The sequence below is a fragment of the Lineus longissimus genome, chromosome 8 (genome assembly GCF_910592395.1).
Source record: "Lineus longissimus chromosome 8, tnLinLong1.2, whole genome shotgun sequence".
Classification (NCBI taxonomy): domain Eukaryota; kingdom Metazoa; phylum Nemertea; class Pilidiophora; order Heteronemertea; family Lineidae; genus Lineus; species Lineus longissimus.
Window position 1 is genome coordinate 6,896,429 of NC_088315.1, and position 22,368 is coordinate 6,918,796.

A 22,368-nucleotide genomic window follows, 5' to 3' on the forward strand; every position below is an offset into this window, starting at 1 on the left:
TTCAGTTATAACTACCGTGGCTGACTTTTCATACAAAACCTAAATTAATGCTTCTTCTTTCGTTATTCTTCTTTTCTCATTTTGATTGACGAAAGGAAATCTCAACGAAATCTCAGCTCGATGTGTTGATAGCGGGGCGAAAACCAGGGAGAAGATGGCATACTAACTTATCTACCAGGACCAATGTGCTGAACAACACATGAATCAAGTTTGTGGGCCAGCATTTCAGTTAGCTAACGGTGTTGACATTTTACAAAATAAGCCAAATTATGTTTAAATATTTCGAGTTTCACGTAAAAGAATTTGCCCAGGTTGACTGCAACATATCATCGTCCTGCAAGGGTTGTGATACTTGCCTATTATTGACAGATCAGTCATAACGGAGTGTCTGTCTTTAAGGGCACATAATGATCCTATATATGTAAATATCAATGAGATTTTACTACACGAGGTAATCTGAGTTAGCTGCATGGAACCAAAATGAGGTATTTCTTTATTACTTTTGATAAAATATCTGTGGTGATTAATTAAACGATATAAAAGAGGAGATGTGATCAATAACCGACGTTATCAATTAATTTTCGATGCACAAGGTCATCAGATCGACCAAGTAGTTTATCAATAAATAATCAATCATGATGATCAAAGAATGCTTCTTGGCAGTAACTGAAAAAAGGCAAATAAAACAGATCTTGCCAGTGGGAAGTCATAATTCTAGAAGGCACATTTCGTGCTTTTAGGAGGAGATGGTTCGAAGCGAGAGTTTTGAATGGTGAGAAGAGGTCGGTGTAGGTAGAGTGAAGTGAAAATCAAATCTTTTCTTTCATAATTGTTCTTTACTCTCACAGGCAGATCAAAAGCTTCCTGGGAAATTGAAGGGTACTTACGGAAAGGAAAGCTATGTTTTAAAAAGAGCGTTTTAAGATGATGATATAGTTGGCACTAGAGCGTCTGAATGCACAGACTCGGATGATATGAATCTCGATTTGCCTCAGTCAAAACGATCCGCCTTTGCAAGGCCTGCATATGAGATTGAAATATATCATGTCGTCTTTTCGCTCGGACTTGCGTCACCGTATTCCAGATCACGACCGCATATCGTCTAATCGAGTGAACGAACTACTCATACCTGAGCGAAAAATCTTGTCAATGTAATGGACAACAGTGCCAGAGTCTACAACGTTAATTATCAAACTATTTGATCAGGCATATTCGGCCGACTCTTGTTAGACATGTTAGAGGCCGAATCATTTGATTTTAGAACACAAAAAAGAACTTAAAGTCTCAAATCATTTTGTTGGGAAGTTAGGTAGACGCATATTATATTAGCCAACAGTAGGGAGTACTGCCTTTTCTGTGTTGCTTCGGACACACTTATGAATCAAATTCTACTCATTCCTGACTCAAACAGATGAACTTGGGCGGCAAACCAGATCTTTGAAAGGTTTCCGAACGCCAAGCTGTATATGCTTTGGTTACCAGTGGTTAAAGGACCAATGGGGTAAATAAGGGCATTTTACGAAGCTGTCAGCTGTCAGCTGCCGGTTGAAGGTGCACGGGGAGGAGGGAATGATCTATCCAGCGTCGCGGAAAACACATTTTGACTGATAATGGTAAAATACGCAGTTTGCCACAGCTCTCCGCCTCCCCCTCCCCCTCCCAGCACCACAACCAAAATGAAAACACTCGACACAGATTTGTGATAATGGATATCTCCATAAATACGTCATCAACAAGACTGGATCGTATGAGGACAGTTACTATACGTGTCCTTGCATGCAAATGATCCGAACCGATCATGAGCCTGATTCGACCCAAGGGATTATTTTCTGTACATGACCATAATTCCAGCAATACTGATGATGGATCATCGGCATTGGTTTACTGTTAATGGCACGTTAGCCTTGAGGGGACACCAAATAAGGATAAGTGCTGATTGAGGCAGTCAATAAATCAACCATGGCTAGCCGTGCTGTCACATAATTATGTAGGGCGATATTTGTCTTTGGTGTTGGCTGACACAGTAATGCCGAGGCTGTATGCACTTGATTTCTATTCTATTAGGTTTGAGCCATACCCAGGGCATCCCCAGTATTCGTGCAAGTTACAAAAAAACCCCAACGAGACAAAGATAACTGAAGAGAGCTTGACGTCTTATCGAGCTTCTCTTCCAAAAGAAAGACAACTGTGGTCCATTCTGTATACTGTGCTATCATGCAGGCAATGAACGTTAACCCGGGTCATTACTTTAGATCCGCCACTGCATTATTTAGATAGAACAATAAAAACAATGTTCTGCCATCGGATCATCAAATGAACCGAAGAAACTATCAGCTGGGGCTGTTGTATTGCAGCCGATTGCAATAAAAATGGAATGATTGATGGTAAAGTTGGTTGTTTTTAAAGCAGCAAAAACACTCGGAGTTTCTCGCTATGCGAGGTCCAACGGAAATATTATTTGTGCAGGCACCTATTAGAAATCCATCCTGACTATAAAATATACTGAAGAAGTAGACAGATTGACTTCAGTCGCTTTTCAAATTCATGGACGCTCACCATTATCTATACGCGTACTGAATGGTTTGCAAAGGCATAACAGACGCTTCTGTTGGCGTTGTTAAACGTCTTTTGTTTGACCAAATATTTCTGTGTTTTCACAAAGACAGCTAGAGTCACCATGACCTTTCAATCGGGGAAACAGAAAAAACGTATCAATCGGTATTTCAGGAAAGATCGCAGTAGACAGCAATATCCTGCGCAAAAGGATGGGGTCTTGCCTCTCTGTCCCCTAATTCAATTGTGAAAAATAATGATGGTAATCCGACTACAAGCGCGACCAAACGGACATCTATTTGCGCCCTCAGCCAAATTTATATTAATCACAGAATCACTGGTAGAAAGCAGAGAGACTGTCAGAAAAAGGTGTGAGCGAGTAAACAACGAATTATTGATGGAAGTCCTGCTTGACAACCTATAATAGAGATGGATAAATTTGTTGACCATGTTGGGAGAGAAGCAGATGTCGCTGAGGTTTAGCACTAAAAGGCGAGGCCAGATAAGCGTAAAAATATACAGTTCTCGGAACTGACTATGTTCGATGGCTAAACCGAGTGCGATAGATTAAGGAAAATCATTTACAACATAACCAATGATGATATTCATTTCTCGATAGGAAAGTTTATGACGTATACAATATTGACATGTCTACGAGAAGTATCACTTCAGGCGACATCTCCATTTCCACTCTTTATGTCGCCAAATCGTCTCCTCAATATAGAAGTACACCACGTCCCTTTTGTTTAAAAGATTACCACAATACCCCCGGGGGTTTCGAGGTTATATGGTGTCAGGAGACACGACTGCCCTTTCGCAAAACACAAGAGAGAATATTTAAACGAACATCAACGATTTTGGGGGGAAAATGAAGCGGAAGAAGTTTCAGATCTTTATATGTACTTCCGTCCATAACAAGATTGATCCGTTTGTTCGTAAAGGATGGAAAGCGTTGTTCGTAAAATACTGCCTCTTCTGTTTGCAGTGCTACATTAGTTCGTTTCCTGCAGGTGCCAAAAAGATCGAACGAATGGTGCTGTGGTACCAGAGCGATAGACGATCAAGAATGACAGCCCAGTCATCTGTTTGATGGTTTTATGGCAGATTTGGCTAGTGGCGACTGCTGTTGCATGATTTGCTGAAATTAAAGGCCAATAGGCTAGGTTAGGTTTACATCACTCAACGTTGTGTTTTTATGACTGTTTTAGACATCGCTAGCCTACGCGATGATGAAAAGCTTGTCTTTGCCGGATAGTGATTTATTTCGACAATTTGGTCAAGGGTAATGCCAAGCACGCCGCGCCTGAACCGATTTGATATAAATCAATTCCGAGACATATGGATTACGATCACATGATGTATCCGCGCAGTTTCTCAATAAACCAGGCCGCTCGCCAGTGGAATAATCAATCGCACTTTTACGAGTCTAGGGCTGGAAAAGAATGGAATTTGGCGCTATACAGCGTGGCCCTTGGATGTCAGGACTTCGAGCTATCGTGTAATTCGGTTATTAGAAGCTGACGTGATCAAATTATTGTTACAGTCCTTGTTGCCCTGACAAGACTTGAATCCGCCCTACAACCCTCCAACAAAACAGTACACATACTTTGCCGCTACCGATCTTGCAACAATCTCCTCTTGAAAATCCTGATGGTTTTAAGGTCGCCCCCTCGCCTGAAATAATGTGAAATGACTGAATCGTGAGGTCGCATACTGATAATTAATGATGAGCTATAGACAGACGTCACGGGGAATATGTGTTCGGAAACTGGCGTATCTTCCTTAATTATTGCATTCAATTTGTCATGTTTGTCAAATCTGATTGGGTGTTGTAGTGGATCTACGTTACTCGATGCACGAGTTGCTTCCTTGAGCGATTTGTCATTGTTATCAGATAGCTGATGATGTTATGGTGAGCGAAACCCGAATATATATAGTTTGTGTCGTATTTGCCTTAACAATCAACGCTGGCCACATTTTGTGACACTGACGAGATGGTAGAACAGTCATGGGGTCTAACTGTACAAAGAACACGATGAATCTGTTGGAGAGCCGCCAAATGGTACTTAGGGCGCAACAGTGGGTGTCACTTTACCCGTCTGATATGGCCAGTATGATGGAATGGTGCCAACGAATTATCGCCTCCGGCAACCAGTTGATTGATCGACATCCAGGGAGGAATTCGGTTAAAAAAGTCTTCGAGCTAGATGGCCTTGGTGACAATTGCAGAGGGGAGAATCTTACAAAGAACTGAATAAATCTTTAAGCTGACTCTCATAAGAATGTTATACAAAAACTTAATAATTTCTCACTTTAAGATAATCTTTAGATGTCACAGACGAGTTTAATACATAGCAGCCCAATTGTTTTCCCGATGCCGATTTTACAATGACTATCATGCACACTAGATATCAGACAATGGTTAATTATTCTTGGTAAACGTCTCTGTTTGTCGTAAATGTGTTCTTAGATTTCCCATGTTTGTCATTACCCTTGATGGGAAGGGTAAATCATTCAAACTCCAATATTCTTCGCACCATGAGCTCCCATGTGTACCAGCTACATTTTCTCGGACTACACGTTCGAGATTGAAGAGTCCGCAGGCATAACGGCGCAATCACTTGTGGGTGAAGATATACATTTTGCGATGGTATCAACCGATAGACATGCACATGAAATCAGTATTGTTAATTCCCGCGCTACTGCGGTACTACAATAAAAAACCCGACGCCGATAGTCGGCGTATGAATTTTGACGGGCTTACGGCATATTTCGCGCACAATCCGAATCGCCGGTATTTTTATGAGCAATTGATGAACTTTGGGATTTGACGTGTAAAGCAAAACTACACTGCACCTTCTGCAGGGCCAGCTACTCTAGTAACGGTACCACATTCAAAATAAACTCATCATCGCCAATGTTGACTTCAGCGTTGTCATCTTAGACTAATATCCCGGAAGTTTGATATCCTGATGTAAACTGCACCCAAATCAATTACATATTCTCCCGGAGGTAACATCCAATCCGCAGATTACGGTTATTATCCGAATTTTATAAAAAGTAACCATTCGCCGGCTATTGTTATTGACAGAAATTATGAACTTTGGCATTTTGTACACAGAATCATGCGCCGACCATGTTCTTTCTTAACCCACGCTAACCAGACGCGTCGATGTAATACACTTCAACATTGGCAATGCACAGTCTTTTTTGTATTTATCGTGGAATGGGCTTTAAGTTAGTTGCCGCCATCCTGAATTTTGCATTAATAATATCTAGCCAATTCTGACGTTTTTAATAAAGCAATGTAAAGTTACTTTGCTAATAATGGAACACCAGAATGGATTATATGCGTAAAGAAGCAAATATAATCGTGTAATGAATAGCGTCTTGTTATTTCCATTATGAGTAGAACGCGAAGTGACGAGCGCGTGTGAAATCGAATAGCGCACTTCTCCAAGGGAGTGAATGGTCCTCAGGGTAGTTCCACGGAATGATATTTCGGAGATATTTTCGAATTCTGTGCTCTTATCCATAATAGCGCACACGAGTTGTCTTGTTTTGATTCATTGGCGTTCAACAAATTAAAACGCGTATTTCTGTTTGTGTCTGACGCCACATACCTGAGGATTTAATTAAGCTTTCTTCCTTTCGGCCAGTGGTCATTTCATACGTCTAGAGGGAAAGAAAGCCAAAGTATCATTACAGCCTAGCATAATCCTCCACTATTCAGTCTTAGGCATGACCCAGGAAATGAGTATATACATGTTAACAATGCATCTATGTGTTACCAATCCTTTTGAATTCCTACACGTAGCCTGATTCACAAGTGAATTTTGCGTAACCGGATGCAGCTCCCGAAAATTCTGCGGACGCGGCACTGATTGGAAGTCCTCAAAAGAGTCTTCCAAGGATTGAGTTAAAACAAACAGAGCTTTCTGCAAAAACGATATTTCTTTATCACTTTCTTTGTGGTATTACCAGGCGAGGTTACATCTCGCATTTGGTTTCTTATCATAAGGTCGCATTATCTCTGTCTAAAAGAAGCTGGAAAGGTCATTGTATTATGATGAGCATGTTGTTCCGCAACTAAGAAAAAAGAACACTTGGTTGAAAGGAAGTTTTAAAGCCCACCAGAGACCCCAGCAGGCCGAAGGTTTCATATGAAAAATGTTTTCGGGAATATTATTTTGGCGAATCAATCAATATTTCACCCACATTTACTTTAGACTCATTTCGAAGACAACACACTCAGTCTATTCAAAAATCTATCAAAAGCCATTTCGACCGCCAAGTTCAATTTTATCGACTCGCAACGACAGAAATTGCGAGGTTCACGTAATATCAAACCACACTACATCAAACAAGTCGAGGTAACTTGGTACGTTTCTTCACGAGATCTGTCATTAAATCATTCTAACGCGCCTGTCAATACACCCCGCGCGAAGATTATGCACATTGATTAACTTGGAAGTAACCCTTTAATTAACGAATAGGTATTTTACCTTGTTTGCCCTTTCCACATTGGGTGTGACGGTGATGAAAATGAAAAAGTTAATGATTTTATGCCCGAGACAAGAGGGAACATGACCAAGGCGTTGTCTGAATGTTTGTATTGAGCGTATGATGCCTTCTGGCTGTTTTTCTAGATGATCATAATTTCTGTTATGTTATTTGATGAAAAATAAAATTATCTGTTGAAAATTTGAAATGATATGAAATCGAATCTGAGACGTCACTCTAACACTAATTGGAATCGAGCCATCAATCAATCAAGTAATTACCGTGGAAATGAGATGGGATAAACATTTTCAAAGACCAATAAGCTCATTAGAAAATGCTGCTTCAATTCCATCACCACTAGCAATGACAAATACATGTACATGTATGAGCGAATGTGCTTGATATGTACGTGCATGCCCACCTGCAGTAAATTAATTCTTGCTCCGCATTCCCTTGCGTATACAAGCTAGATATGAATTCTTACTGCCATCCGAGTTTTCTGTTTCAAATACATGTATGAAGCTTTGGTGCGTCGCAGGAAAAGGACATGAGACGAGCGCACACTTTTTCACTCGCATCGTTACCGATTGAGTACAGGACGGCATGTCATACACGACAAAATCAGATTGATATTCTAAGAGATTCCATTAATAATGATTGTTTCCAAGGAGATGAAATATGTTCTTTGGTCGACTTGCCGCAATACACTTAAAAATACATGATATGAGAAACTAACCGCCATTCCTTGGGAAACATTGCCAACGAGTAGCAAGCAAAAGTTCCCCGTTCTTCACTACCAAACTTGCCAGATAATTGGATAATTCACTATTACAGTCACCGTCTGCCGTCAAAGAACGAAAATTACTCATGATTTATTTTTTTCAGAATAGCTTCGTGATCAACCTGGCGCGAAGACAACAAATGACGAGTGAGAAAAAAAGCTACAGGGTTGGAGGTAAAGTGGCCATCTGAATTAGCAGCTAGCCGTGATTTATAGATTTCCTGGGAACATTTTGCCGCAGCAGACAAGGACGAAAGGGCAAAGGTGAACTGCGTCGATGAAGTGTCAAACCTGACTGATGAACATTAGTGATATTCTGCCATCGGCATTATGTCAGTAACGCAATAGGCTCTCTATTGATCTCGTGTGACCTCTTTAGATCGGAGACAGATGATACAAGTTGTGGGGATAGCGACAAAAAGTACAGGTGAAGAGAAGGGTAGTCGACCATCGTGTGCCACTAGCGCAGTCCGAGTACCGCCATTGTCATGTAGGTTGCCCGGATTGCCTTGCCTTACGACCGATGAGAGGGTCGTAGATTTTGGATATTACTATAGCTAGCACATGATCGTGATAACCTGGAAGTTGTGAGACCATAAAAATACCATAGCGGAGTCCTACTACTTGTTTTTCGTAGTTCGCTTTGCGTTTGGAGGTGTTGTTCTACAGAGAATATTCCTCCTCCAAGGTGGGAATAGTGTTATACATGCCACTTCGGTTGGGCAAATGTTGGGTTTATTGTCACTAATTGTGACTCCGCTTGAGGTGACCCCTTGTTGTGCCTTGGATGTCCGCCATTCTTTCTTACTACCAACATTGGTATTTTACTTGATATCAGGTGCAGCTGGTAGCTAGGCAAGTGGTCAATGAAACTAATAAGCCATGCCATTTACATTGGCTGCACGGTTGTAAAAACACTATCTGTGAACACAGGCGTTGCTCATGCTTGCTTGGACTTAGTTGGGATGGGTTGCCGGTAAGCTGGGGAGACGTGCTTTGGAAACAATGTCAAACAAAGTAAAGCGAGCGCTTCTATCATTTTAAAAGATTGTGACTAAATCCCATTTTAAAACCGAAAGGATAAGGAACCTGCCATGCCTAAATGGCTTTCTTAGAGCAGATGATGCTGGTGGTGCCAAGGGGGTTAACCGCCATTCAGTAACGATTCCAATCAATGGATTGTCTAGCACTGTCGGGTCGTTTGAGGCGGATTACAAAGACATTGCAAGAGTAGAAAGAAACAAATCGATAAAGGCAAGTAGGAAGCCACCAATGTTTAAAGCTCTCTTGGAAGCTTGCAAGGAAAAAATGATGTGCATTAGACACAACACACTCGACCTAAGGCGACGCTTTTCGGGTTGGATAATTTAGACACATTTGAAGAGAACTGTACGTTAGATTCCAGAAGCCAATGGCCTACACACGCCTTTTTACAAAATGGCATACGATGGTGGTCGACAAAAAGTATGCATCGAACTACAGTTTTTGTAAACCAACATGTAACTTGCTTAATATGAATCGCTTAAAAACGCTGATTTCGATGTTCTTGGGTATTCAGGGACACCAGCAAAGCTGTGCATAGATTTCCAGGTTCTGGCCCAAAAGTCCTCAATCCTTCCTCACTGCATTCTTCTGATTAGAACCAATCAAAAGGTCGTATCTGGGGTAACGTTTGCTTAGGAAAAGTAGTGAAATGGCTAGATAGGATGATATTCAATATGACAGGTGTTATCATTGACGCGATCAAGACTGTACATGAACAATCGATATTTTTTCTATTCATGTGGCGAACTGAGCCTGTCTCAGTACTAAATCCAGCGGATGAATTATTGTGCAATAAAGCATAACGGCCGTTCAATTCCTCAGAGGGAAATCTGTCACCGGGTTGGCAGCTATTGCTTATTTCTGTCACATATATCAGGAAAGGTGGGACCTATATGTTTCAATTGAGAATTGCGTCGAGAAAAATAAGACAGAAGGTAGTATTTCTGTGTTTGAATCGATTGTATAGCTGTAGTACTATATTGCATAGACGGCGATCAGACTCACCTGTTTGTTGTGTGATCTGTCGAAGGATATTTCGGCAACCGTGTTAAGAGGATAAACAAAACACGCCTGCAACTGGTTCTGTTTCTTTCGCCATCCCTTTTTCCATCGAGACACAACCGATGTCACACAATATTTAATACTTTGCTTTTATTTTAGCGCGTTTCTCGAACGCGCACGTTTATAGCATTGCTTTAGTGACATTTTGATGACATCTTATCACACCCACCCAACAGTCGAGCATAAGGGATATCATTAGAGGCCTTTTTTTCATAATAACCAAGTGAATGAGTTTTATCTGATAGACAAGTATTTTCGACTAAACGTTTCACTTAAATGATGGGCAGTGTTTTTCAATTTCCGGTAACTGGTTAAAAATTGAAAACTGATCATATTTCCAATTAAATGAAAAACGCCTGTCAGCAAAATGGCACAGACTAACTTCAGATGTCACGAGGATACATAAAAAGTTAATTGATCCAATGATACATGTAACAAAGTAAACCTGTGGTGAAGACCGTGGCCATGTTGATGGCCCAGAACTTGACAACCAGGTTTGTAAAGTTAAAGTGTCATTTCCCCGCAATAGACACGGTGTTATCCGTGGATGGTTACTTTTAAAGGGCTGATTCATTAACAAGCCGTAAACTTACGATCGTTCATATGAATATATATTCTTTCCTAAAAATAAAGTTTTTAAACCTTTGAAAGACTTTTATACCTCCCTTAAGGTTTTTCAGGGGAATTAGAAACCCCTTGGTGTTTTTAAAAGCTCAAAGCTCCATTTGTGTTGGTTGAAACAGTTCTTTCAAAAGCTCAACACCCTTTCTTTAAGAGTGTACAGAACAGAGATTAATGTGGGCGTATTTCTCCAAAATCCCGTGGGTTGTGGTCAGAAAAACAATCCCCACCTATTACAGCAGCCGAAAACTGCAACAAAAAAACAAATATACGAAACTAGATTTAGGCAATAATGAAACGGAAGATATTTACATATTCAAACGTATGATTAAGGACGCTTGCCTAAAGGTTCCAGAAATTCATTACGCGGTTCCCTTCATGCGTTTTCAAAGGTTGACTGATGAGATGTTTATCAAAAAGAAAATTGCATTTCTTAATGAAAAGTTCATTGTGGGAAATGATATTCCAGGCATCACGAGTTAATAGCAAAGAACGTGATGATGTATTTGTTAACTAGATTTTCCTTTTTAAAATTCAGTCATGCCGCTTCTGTTCAGGGCTTTTAGGGAAATGTACTTTTCAACAGATGCAGTTGCAGTTTTCATCGGGATCCAAGAAGATTTTTAAATATCAGTAACCATACCACATGGTTGCAAATACTTTCTTTCATCGAAGCTCTCCACAGATGCATTTTCTTATTTGATATGCAAACCACTTACCTAATTGTGTTGGATTCAAATATTAGATCAAGAACAATCTAACAATGAAGAAATCGGCCCTCTCAGTAACTTTTGCACAGCTACCCAAAGGGATGTTGAAACTATCAGGGAAACTGCCCACTAAATGACCACAAGGAAACGACTTCACCGGAAACGCTATCAATGAGGACCTAATGTTAAGGACAGGTTCGTGCCATGGTCATTTCAGATAAATGATGTATGTATGTAGTTGCAAAAGAATTTGAATCATGCGTAAAGCATACATGGCAGACCTGTATATTCAAATATCACGATATGAGATGCCCGTAATCATTAACCATGTGCAGTTGACACATTATAATTGGTCTTTAGGGGGCATGTCACTTTGTCAACTACATTAGCTAAAATATACACACGCTGTCCACTCTCCCATTCGCCTTTCGTGACGGACACAGCATTCAAATCATCTATTACGATCATGTCAACCTTCTCAAAGAAGAGTGAAACCTTATGTTTATTATTACATTTTTAGAGACATTTTTTAACGGCTTTTTGTAATGTGTAAAGGTGAAGGAAAAATCAAAGCAAGGGTTTTTTCGAACTGTGATTGAATTGGATATTTTAAAAATTGCCTAAAATTACGTTTATCGGCACAGTAAGGTCCAACTAATAAATAAACCATTAAACCAAATAAAAGTTTCTAATATTTTACCTGATATTGACATTTTTTACAGAACAATAAAAATTGATACATGCGTCCATGTAAATGTTCGACGACTCGCAGTATAGCCGATAAATATCGCTTATTGAGTGAACAACTCAGCCTGCTGCATTTTTAGCTACTACCTTGCAGCTTTGAGTTATCATGTATAATTCACATATTATTGATTTATCCGAGTATGATATTTCATACTTTGTGTACATATAGCCGTAAGAGATTTTGCAGTTTAGATCAAAGCTGGTTTCGTTTTGAGTGATATTGCATGTATTTTTACGATACATTTTATTTTATTGATTCATTGAATGAGATTGCAATCTACGGAGGCGTCATGCATATTAATACAAATGACAGTCATTTTTTAGTCAAACCTGGCCCAGACAGATTTTTTTTTTCGTGTTGATTAATTCCCAAACAAGCTAATTATACGGAAATCGACTATGACCATTCAATGAGAGAGTCTGTATCATAACATTATAAGCCGAATGCTTTCTTCTTTTCAGTTATGATTTATATATATGGTTAAGAAGTCAAATGCATTTTCTGGTATCTTTAGTTATCATTACTATTTCCGGGCCAAATCGAATCCCGCGCTTATACAATCAATAACATCCAACGAAGACAGATCCATTACATTGCGGTAACAGCATATTATCCATTTGATGTTAACTCAATTAATCTTCCACTTAAGTGCCACAGACGGTGCTGACAGTAATCTGGTTATAAAACAATTTATTCATTTTTTGACATTTCGAAGTCGCGGCGTTGTCAGGGCATAATTATCCGGTGGTGTTAATTGAATGTTAATTGAACATGGTAACGGGTCGATTGAAATCAAGATGGCGCATATCCTGTGGAGAAATACATCAAGTCATTAAGTTAAAAAAGAAAAAGTAAAAAAGGTCAACCTATTTCTGTACTTGAAATGATCTGCGAACCCGAAGCTGTCATTTACTGAAATCAAAATGCACCATGCACCGAAATGATGGCTATTCGTGCAATGCTTCAATCAGACATGGCATATCACCACTGAAGATCACTATTATTCTATCAACATTCCAGAATACGTTTAAAGTTAATATCGTATAGTATATTGACAGAAATCCCATTAAACTGTTTTTCGTTCCCGAGATTTCTCAATAGCATTGGCAGAAATGATTAAGAAATCTTACGTCTTTTATCTGTACGGGCCACATAAGCGTCGCCATGATTTGAAAATATGAAGCTCGTCTTCCACAGGCTGCAGTAAATTTGAGCACATAGTTTAAATGAATACGTAGAATGCTTAATGTAAAGAGCGTTAATCACGGCGTAAAACACCTATGTGGGTTCGGGTCTATAGGCAAGGAGAGCACTGCCATGAGCATGCCACTTCATTACTTGGTGGCAAGTTGAGATAACTTTAAACGTGTCCGAAGACACCAACTGCACTAGCTCTGGTGTAATTTCATAATCGTTAAATCCTGAATATCCGCTGGCGCCTGGCGTAGTTTTGTCGCAAGGGCGACCAGAGCTTTGCATGCGTGCAAAATGTTAGACTTATATTTTCCCTGAAGTTTAGAAATGACTTACCTGACACCACCCTGTTCTTTTCGGCAACTGCCCACATATGCATGGTGAGGTTGCAATATCCTTAGATAATCCGTTGACTATCAGAAACAGACATCAAAAAATGCATTGCAAAATAAGAAAGTTGCTGTTTAATCCATGCCAAGACCTAAGCACACTCCAGCACCTTAATAATGCAAATCCTAATCAAAAAGAGTGATATTCTATCCGAAATCCATCGTGTCGAATGTGAAAGAGAATGCAACAGTGGCCTGGGGTTGCAGTCGAGAGAGACCGTTCAATAAAGCGACACTAGTGACACCACTCTAGGCGATACTGGTAGAACTATTCTGATGCATTGTCGATAGAAATACGTATAGATTCCAAGCATCGATTCAGAATACGTATCGGCGGCCGAGGAAGTGATTAACAACCACTTGGTACGACATATCGTGCATGATAACGGGGTGAGCTGACAACAAGTGAACGAAAGAGCACTTGTTGTGGCAATATACTAGGAACGGTAGCGGGATAAGCTAATAACAAGTGAACATAAAGGGCACTTTCATTTCCACAGTGTAAGTAAGGTGAACTACTCACCAGGCAGAAATGATTGCCCTGACTGAAAATGTAGTAGTTTTCAATATTTATTAAAGCATCGCCGCGAAGTTTGTGCAATAGTATGATTTGCGTGATGCAAAAAGAAGGTTCCAAATATTTTCTTCTAGATTAAAAAAAAAAGTACTGTGGTCGGAAAGTTTCTTCTTCATTTCAAACGATGTCTGTGGTCATCGAGCTCTTTGCCTATTCTTTTACAAGACACCCGTCCATCATCTTTTTAGTTCATGAGTTAGTTGAAGGAGAACAGGTGAAATTTTCAATAAATCTTCGATAAAATGCATTTACATAAATGTACTTTGTATTCGTAAGAGTTGCGAAGTACTGTTTGCTTCACTTGGTAAGAGAAGATAAGTGTATAATGGTAAAAGATCTAAACTGCTCAGATAATGATATGACTGTGCATGTGTCACGAATCTATAATAAAACCCACTGTAGCGTGCACTGTACGTCATTGCTCCATTGGCAAACCCATACAAGTCGCTCCGTCTCGAAGGTACGGTGAAGATGTAATGATGACAAACGAGACAGGAAAATAGAGATTGTCACAATGTCATTACTCGGTTTCGGTAACGGCGTTTTGATGACGAAGGTGTTTCACATTGATCAATTACCGCGAGACCATGGCATTGCATTGTCAGATTACGTGCAGGTTCAATCAAAAAGGCTGACGAAAGATGGACACCTGGAGAAAACGTCGATTTATCTATGCTACAGCGGACAGAATGCTTATTTGAACCAAAAATCGACCATCTCGACCAGTTGTTGTTAAGGATATGTTCTTTGTATTAGTAGTTTATATCATGAAGTCTTTGGGGAAACGTGGTTCGGAAAACAGTGGACAATGGTGAAAGAGGATGAACAGAAGGTCAAGTGTTCGATGGTCGTCCAGTGCCAGTATTTTCAACTGGCCTGAAATAGCCAAATGTAGCGCAGGTTTCTAGATAAGGCCGGTGCTTAAACAGTATTGCACAGTATGAAGCAATATCAAGAACGTTTATTTTTCAGTAATATAATAAGTATTCTTATCACACGTCTCTTGGCCCATATGAGCAACAATTTTAGAAAACTAGGTCATTGACTGAAGCAGCGAGGAAAGCCATGGGGAAGTTGATGCTCAGGAAATTATCACATTTGCACATTAACGAGAATTTTACAAGTTACCAGCGAAGTGCGGGGATAATCGTAAAAATCATTAGCCGATACATTATCACCAGAGCACCTACGTTCCTCTTGGATTTCTACTTGCCACTCGACATTGATAGTGGATCAATAGCAATTAGACTAAAGTGCCATCGGTTTCGTTGAACACTTCGCAGAGGACGACATATACTCGATATGCTCATAATTAGAACTTAACCATTTAATGGATAAGAGGATGCCGAAGAAAAGGTCACTTGGCCTGAAGCAGTGGTATGAAACCGCCATGGTACACAAAACGCACACAAGAGCGAAAGCCGGCGAAGAAGAATGGTATGGGTTGTGTTGGTTCAAAATAAAGTCCCAAACAAAGCTCTGGTGGATTTACATAGGATGCACTTCATTGCCCGTTTTGCTAACGCATGCGGGCAAATCCTTTGTTTCATTGCAGCGTATGAATTACATAGCTTGACACGTGCGTTGACAAAACGGTGTAGAATAAATTTCATTATTCGACATCGTGAACAGGAGCTCGAATAAAGGAATAAATGTTTCGGAGGCTTGGCGAAAATAAACCCTTTTATTTTTACGGCCATACCTTGTATATTGTTCGACTAAAGTCAAAATTGAAGTGCATTAAAGTGCATATCAAAAAAGCAAAGCTAAAAAAATCGTCTAATTATTTGCCAATCATTCGCAACGTTGAACCGACCGAGAAAAAGCGACGTTCACTCCGGGGTTCACTTCAATTTCGAATTTAAACAACAAATTCATGTTCCGTCCCTTAATTTCGAAACATTCAGTCAATCATTCCATCTTCAAATGAAACGGCCAGGGGCCATTGTGCTCACCGTATAGATATTTGGTGCTTTGTAATTCATCCAGATTAAGAAACATTGTACATGTATAGTATATAGGTCAAACCAAAGTCGGTATGACATGTGATGTATCGTTGCTTGGAGTAAGTACCATAAGAATATCATCAAAAACAAGTCAATAATAAACGAGATATTGCACTTTTTACCTATTTTAGTTTTGGCCTCCTGGTGGCCGAGTTGAGTACCAGATCAGATCGAAATTCGGTGTCCGAAGTTACATGACGTAGGGAGTCATGTGTATCAAATTTCAAGTTCAAAGCTTTAGTGGTTAAGAAACGTGCCATAGTTACAATCAAACGACAAATTTACGCCATTTGACCTCTGTGACCTTGAAAAGCAGGTCAGATCAAAAACTCGTATGATATGTGATGTATCCTTGCTAGGAGAACCTACCATAAAAATGTTATTGAAAACGAATCACTAAAAATAAGCAAGATATTGCACTTCTTACTTTTTCCATTATGGCCCCCTGGTGGCCGAATAAAGAATCAGATCGAGCCAAAATTTGGCATCAGAGGTTATCTGATGTAGGGGGTTATATGCACCAAGTTTCAAGTTCATAGCTTTACTGGTTAAGAAACGTGCCATAGTTTACACTCTAACGGCCAATTTACGCCATTTGACCTCTGCGACCTTGAAAAGTAGATCAAATTAAAAACCCGTAAGATATGTGATGTATTCTTCCTAAAGGTACCTACCATAAAAATTTTATCGAAAACAAGTCACTTATAAGCGAGATATCACACTTTTTAGATTTCCACTTTTGGCCCCCTGGTGGCAAAGTTGAGAATCAGATCAAACTGAAATTCAGCACCAGAGGCTATGTGATATAGGGGGTTATATGTACCAAGTTTCAAGTTCATAGCTTTAGTGGTTAAGAAACGTGCCATAGTTTACACTCTAACGGCCAATTTACGCCATATGACCTCAGTGACCTTGAAAAGTAGGTCAAATTAAAAACCCGTATGATATAAGATGTATATTTGCTATGAGTACCTACAACAAAAGTTTCATCGAAAACAAGTCACTAATAAGCGAGATATCACACTTTTTAGATATCCACATTTGGCCCCCTGGTGGCCAAGTAGAGAATCAGATCGGAGAGAAATTTAGTGTCACGGGTCATCTGACCTAGGGGGTCATGTGTACAAAGTTTTAAGTTCATAGGCCTAGCGGTTAAGAAACGTGCCACTGTTTTTGAACTAGGATACGACGGACGACGACGACGACGACGACGACGACGACGACGACGACGACGACGACGACGACGACGGACGACAACGGACGACGGACACTGCGGTATTGTATAGACTCCCCTACGGTGAGCCAAAAACAAGAGTCGTTATTTCAGACAAGGTGACCTTTTCCGATGTAAAGAGATCAAACGCCTGCTGTGATACGGGCTTCACCTGCCTTGATGACCTTTCCGATAATCTTGGGCAAGCAGCTGGTATCGGAAACAAAGATCGACCTGGGAGAAAAACGACTGGTCCACGAAAGAAACCTAATGGGATGCTAGCCCATCTCGGGAAACGACTTACTCTCACCTCAACAGTATAACAGAATTTATGTTCAAGCAATCGCTAGGAAATGGAAATATCTATATCTTATATGAATTTGATACACATCTCTGGGAAAAAAAATCTCAAATCACGGCCCACTGAAATAAGGACAAAGCTGCTGTTGCAAAGCCAGTAGACTAGACAGCATATAGATAAAACTTCTGACCCCTCAGCCAGTCTTGCCATTTAAAACCAGCCATAGCCAGGGCGAGGCATTTTCCGAGGATGAGATCAGGCGCCTGTTAGTGGCGTGTGTTTGCTTTGCCTCTGTGACTTTCCCTGATATTCTCTATTGGTCTCACCAGGTTAGGCCAGGGATCGATCACGCCCCAAGCTAATAGGAACATTTCAATCGCCTTAACGCGTGTACTCATATTATTGCCGCAAGGGGAACCATTCTGTATGATATGATAAAACAAGAGAATGCAAATTGAATATCATGCTCGATTTTCATGTGACTTTGATTTGGCAATGTTGCAAAACTCGAAAATAGCGTTTTTTACTCACTGAGGGTGAGAGAGGTGAAAAATAGCCCAACTCAAATAGCAAAAAAATCAGACCGCTGACTCTCAGTAGGAATCGACTTGGTAGTATTCATGAGTGGCGACCACTCCGAGGCCGCACGCTTAACCCACGGTGAGCCTGCTACAGTGCTACGCGTGAAAAAAATTTCTTTGCTTATTTGTACTCAGATTGTTATAAGCCAGCATTTACTCAAACAGCAGTTTGCGAATAGATACGCAATTATTGAATATTGGGTCTTCTTATATCTGCAATTATTGAAACAAACAGCCAGGGAAATCTATCTCCAGGCTCACCTACAAATAGGCGGCAACCATGTAATACAGAATTGATTAAATAGTCATTTGATCGTGTCATTTGAGGACAGATAATCGTTCAAGGGATTCATCTATTAATGTTAGGAATTGATTGAGTCTGGTTGCAGTCTTCACAGGTGGGCTTGGACTCATGTGAGGAAGTGAGGAAGGATTGGGAAGGAAAATAAAACGGATTGGTTTAGTGAGATGTGCAAATTGAGAAAAAGATGGGGTATGATCTGATATCAACTGCGGTATAGGTTATCATCTCGCTTCACAAGCACCTTAACGGCGGTCTATCCTGAAACCGCTCAGTAGAAATCATATGAGTTGCCCTACAGTTATCGATATATACCCATTTCTACACCAGAGTGGAGGCAAGCGAGACAAGGAGACCTGCCCAGCATCAAAATTGACGTAAAATAGCCTACGAGAATAAATCTCATTACGATCACGCAAGAACAGCAATATCGAAGTTATATATATGCCATGGATGACAGGAGTCGCAGTCTAATGTTGCATTGGGAGAGAAAGCATCAATTGGCTATGCAGTCTATAGCTACATCTGGTGTAAGCGCGACCAACCACGGAGCAGAGACAATGCAAACATCAACTGCGCTAGGACGCAAAAAATTCTCAACGGTAAATTTTCGTTTATGATGACCATCAAGAACCATCAATTTAGTCAATTTTGTATTCCTTTTGAGTGAATCTTAGGAGGGCATGCTTAATTTTCTGTTAACCAGTAATTGGTAGACGATACTGATCAATGGATTCCAGGGTTGTGGATGGTCGATTTTTGAAAATTCGTGTTTATGAAAGGTTATCCATAATTCAAGTGCCTTCACGAAACACTAGCTGGCGATGCTGCTGAAGCGGGGACTATTGACCTTCAGATCGATACGGACTCAGACTCTGGTTACTGTGCTTGTCGAGGCAACCGCTAAGCCGCTTTGGAACTAGCAGCGCCAAAGCAACTGTAGCCGCCGTGGTTTAACGAAATCTAATCACGAATAAAGTGTGTCGCACATTGATAGTAAGATGAGTGCGGATATCAAGATATCTACAAAAAAAGGTACAGACATTTTGGAAAGTTCTCCGATTACCCAGTCCAACTCCACCTAGCTTTCAGACATTTTTTTAAAGTTAGTTCTTAATCAATACAGATTCGCTTCGCCAGTTCATCATCTTTTACTTTTATTCTAACGAATTTATTTCGATAATACAAAATCAATGTGCTTGTAACGGCAGATGGTAGCGGAGTGTGGATATCAAGATATCAACAAAAAGGTAAAGACATTCTGGGAGGTCTCAAGAAAATATAATCACATTCCATCACCTTGTAAAGTTAAGGTTGGTATGATAGGTTTTTTGTAGGCTTTTTATTCGGACTGGTCTAGAAAAATAATCAACTCTTATCAGCTCTCTAAAGGTAATGCATCTTCTACAGGAATGCCTCCAACAAAATCTAATTCCATTGTTGAAGCTATCAAAGATGAAAAAAACCAAGGGAAGATTCATAAATCTTGCATTGATTAATTTGATTTCTGGTATTCACTCAGCAGTAGTTAATACAGGAAAATGTATATTTATCCAAAAAGAAAACTCTCATTGCCTTGAATGAAGCATTTCCTCAATTTATGTACCATATTGTATACATTTGAATATTGACCTACTTCCTCCATTAACAATTTTATACAGTCTAGAAAATCATCATGGGGAAATCAGAGATTAATAATCGCTTCTTCGTCGGTGACGACACAAGTCTGGTTGCAGGGCCAAAGAAGCAAACATCCCAGATATTCTCAGAATGCTTTGAATACCATACACTACATTCTCAAAGCAGATCGAAGGATGTTCTCACTGCTAACGCAGACTGCCATCACACCATGACATAAGGTCCCAAATGTGGCACAGGTGAGATACGATATGGATCTAGCAGTCAAGAAATCAAAATCATCAGATCACTCGGCCAACGTCACCAAAAAACCGACAGAAACCAATGGTTACGAACGCATCGAACGTTTTCTGACACTTCCATTGCACTTTCCTAAACCTTAGTATTAGGGGTGGCGCATATAAAAAAACTAAACATGCACCTAACACGTGTTCAACTGGTGCATTACAAACTTAGACTCTACCAAACCTTTGGTCTCAGCGGTGGCTTTAAAAAGAAAACATAATTTCAAAGGTCAATCGGATATTCAAAATCAAAATAAATACGAGGATGGATTTGCGCGCAGCATCTTCCCATTGCCAAAGTAGACTGAAAAATGTGTGCTCTAAAAAGCCATGCATACAACGCTTCAGCATGTGTCTAGGTGAGCCTCCGTGATACCTTGAGGTAACTGGTTAAGTAACTCGAAGGTGATACGAGAAGGCGAAAAAACGCAATGCGCATTTTCTCTGTGCAAATAAGCATGCAGAAGGAGGACCATGTTCTTTCAGAAATAACTGTTGGCCTCTACTAACAGCCATACAGAATTCTGTCCTCATGCAATGTGGACAAGGTCTCTTATCTTTCTGGATTATACTGGTATAACTACTCGCAATCTACGTCCTGGCAAACTCAGATCTATATATTACTCTGATTTAAGTTGTTCGTAAGTAAAGATAGGTCTACGAGAAGAAACAATTTATCTCAAGCATATATAGATTTTAAATCAATACTAAGGACAGCATGTCTTAGCTGTTGACGGTCGACCATTTACCATAACCCGTCAGAATAACGCCACGGACTTTTTTCAGGGGGGCATTTTCTACTTCTACACTGACTCGAGCAATTGGCTATGTCTGGGAAGTACCACCAAAGAAATGTGTTTGTTTTAAAACAAGGTAAATGAGGAAGTTCGCCAATTATCTCACTTTGAGTCCCGACTCACTTGATCCAAAAACAAACCAAGCAACCGTAATGAAATTTCATTCGTACCTGGTACAATGCATTAAAATGGCTTACTCCACAGACAGGGTCATGTCTTGTGCTATGCGCGGAATGTTTGGAAGAAAATCATATCCTTCGAACTTTGGCGTTCAGCATTCAAGGAACTGGTCTTGTTTCAAGGAAGAGGTGGGGGTTCATTTACCAATATGGTTGTTTCAAATGTTGTTAGGGTACGGTTTCTTGTAGTTGGCTAGGCCTAGGGCAAAAAGTGAGTAATGCCGGTAGGAACGGAAAATTCCCCGAGACATATTTAAAATACATCACCTAGGTTCTTTGAAACAATGTTAACCACCTGCCTAACTCAATTAACTGACAACAACAGCTTGGAAATGATATACATCGCCAATTGTTCACCTTCAGAACGGTGACATATCCATTATTCCGCATTTTACCCGAATTAGCATATCCAGAGAACCACATAACTGGGTCGGCATGAAAGGTTGTGTCTAATCAATCAACGAAACAACCAAGAACAAGAACAGACATTTTCGAATTATCTCACCTTGAAATTTACATATTTTTAATCATGTTTAACCTGGGAGGTACATGTCGGCCAGAACGCTTCCAAGAAAATGTCAAGTTTTAGAAGTTCAGATTTTGCAGTTCCTCAGTCATCAATTTTAAGGTCACTAACGATATGCTATGCTTGTTTCCTTCGCGCAGATCCCCTGCTTCCGATAGGGACCAGCGGTAACATATGTCCAAAAATCTATGATTTATACATGTAGTACACCAGATTGAACTAGGATTGTGTGTAGGCAATACTACTAATAAAACCCACCACAAAAAAAATTATTTGCTCAAATTGGGTATCTATTGACAAAAAGCTGTATCGCTTGAATGTATCGCTTCGTGGAATTATATCTGTCGAGGGGTGGAAACA

The 22,368-nt window shown here is 40.0% G+C and overlaps 1 protein-coding gene across 3 annotated transcripts in view; it reads right to left on the bottom strand.

The window, feature by feature from the left end:
* The window catches only part of LOC135492405 (uncharacterized), a 72,434-nt gene that overhangs the window by 22,873 nt on the left and 27,193 nt on the right, over positions 1-22,368 (bottom strand). The window contains exon 1 of one of the 3 annotated variants that reach the window (XM_064778876.1): positions 13,553-13,679. The exons of the other annotated variants lie outside the window; for them this stretch is intronic. Coding sequence (XP_064634946.1) covers positions 13,553-13,595 — 43 coding nt within the window. The 5' untranslated portion in view covers positions 13,596-13,679. Of the gene's footprint in view, positions 1-13,552; positions 13,680-22,368 lie in introns of those variants that run through there. 3 annotated transcript variants of the gene reach the window in all.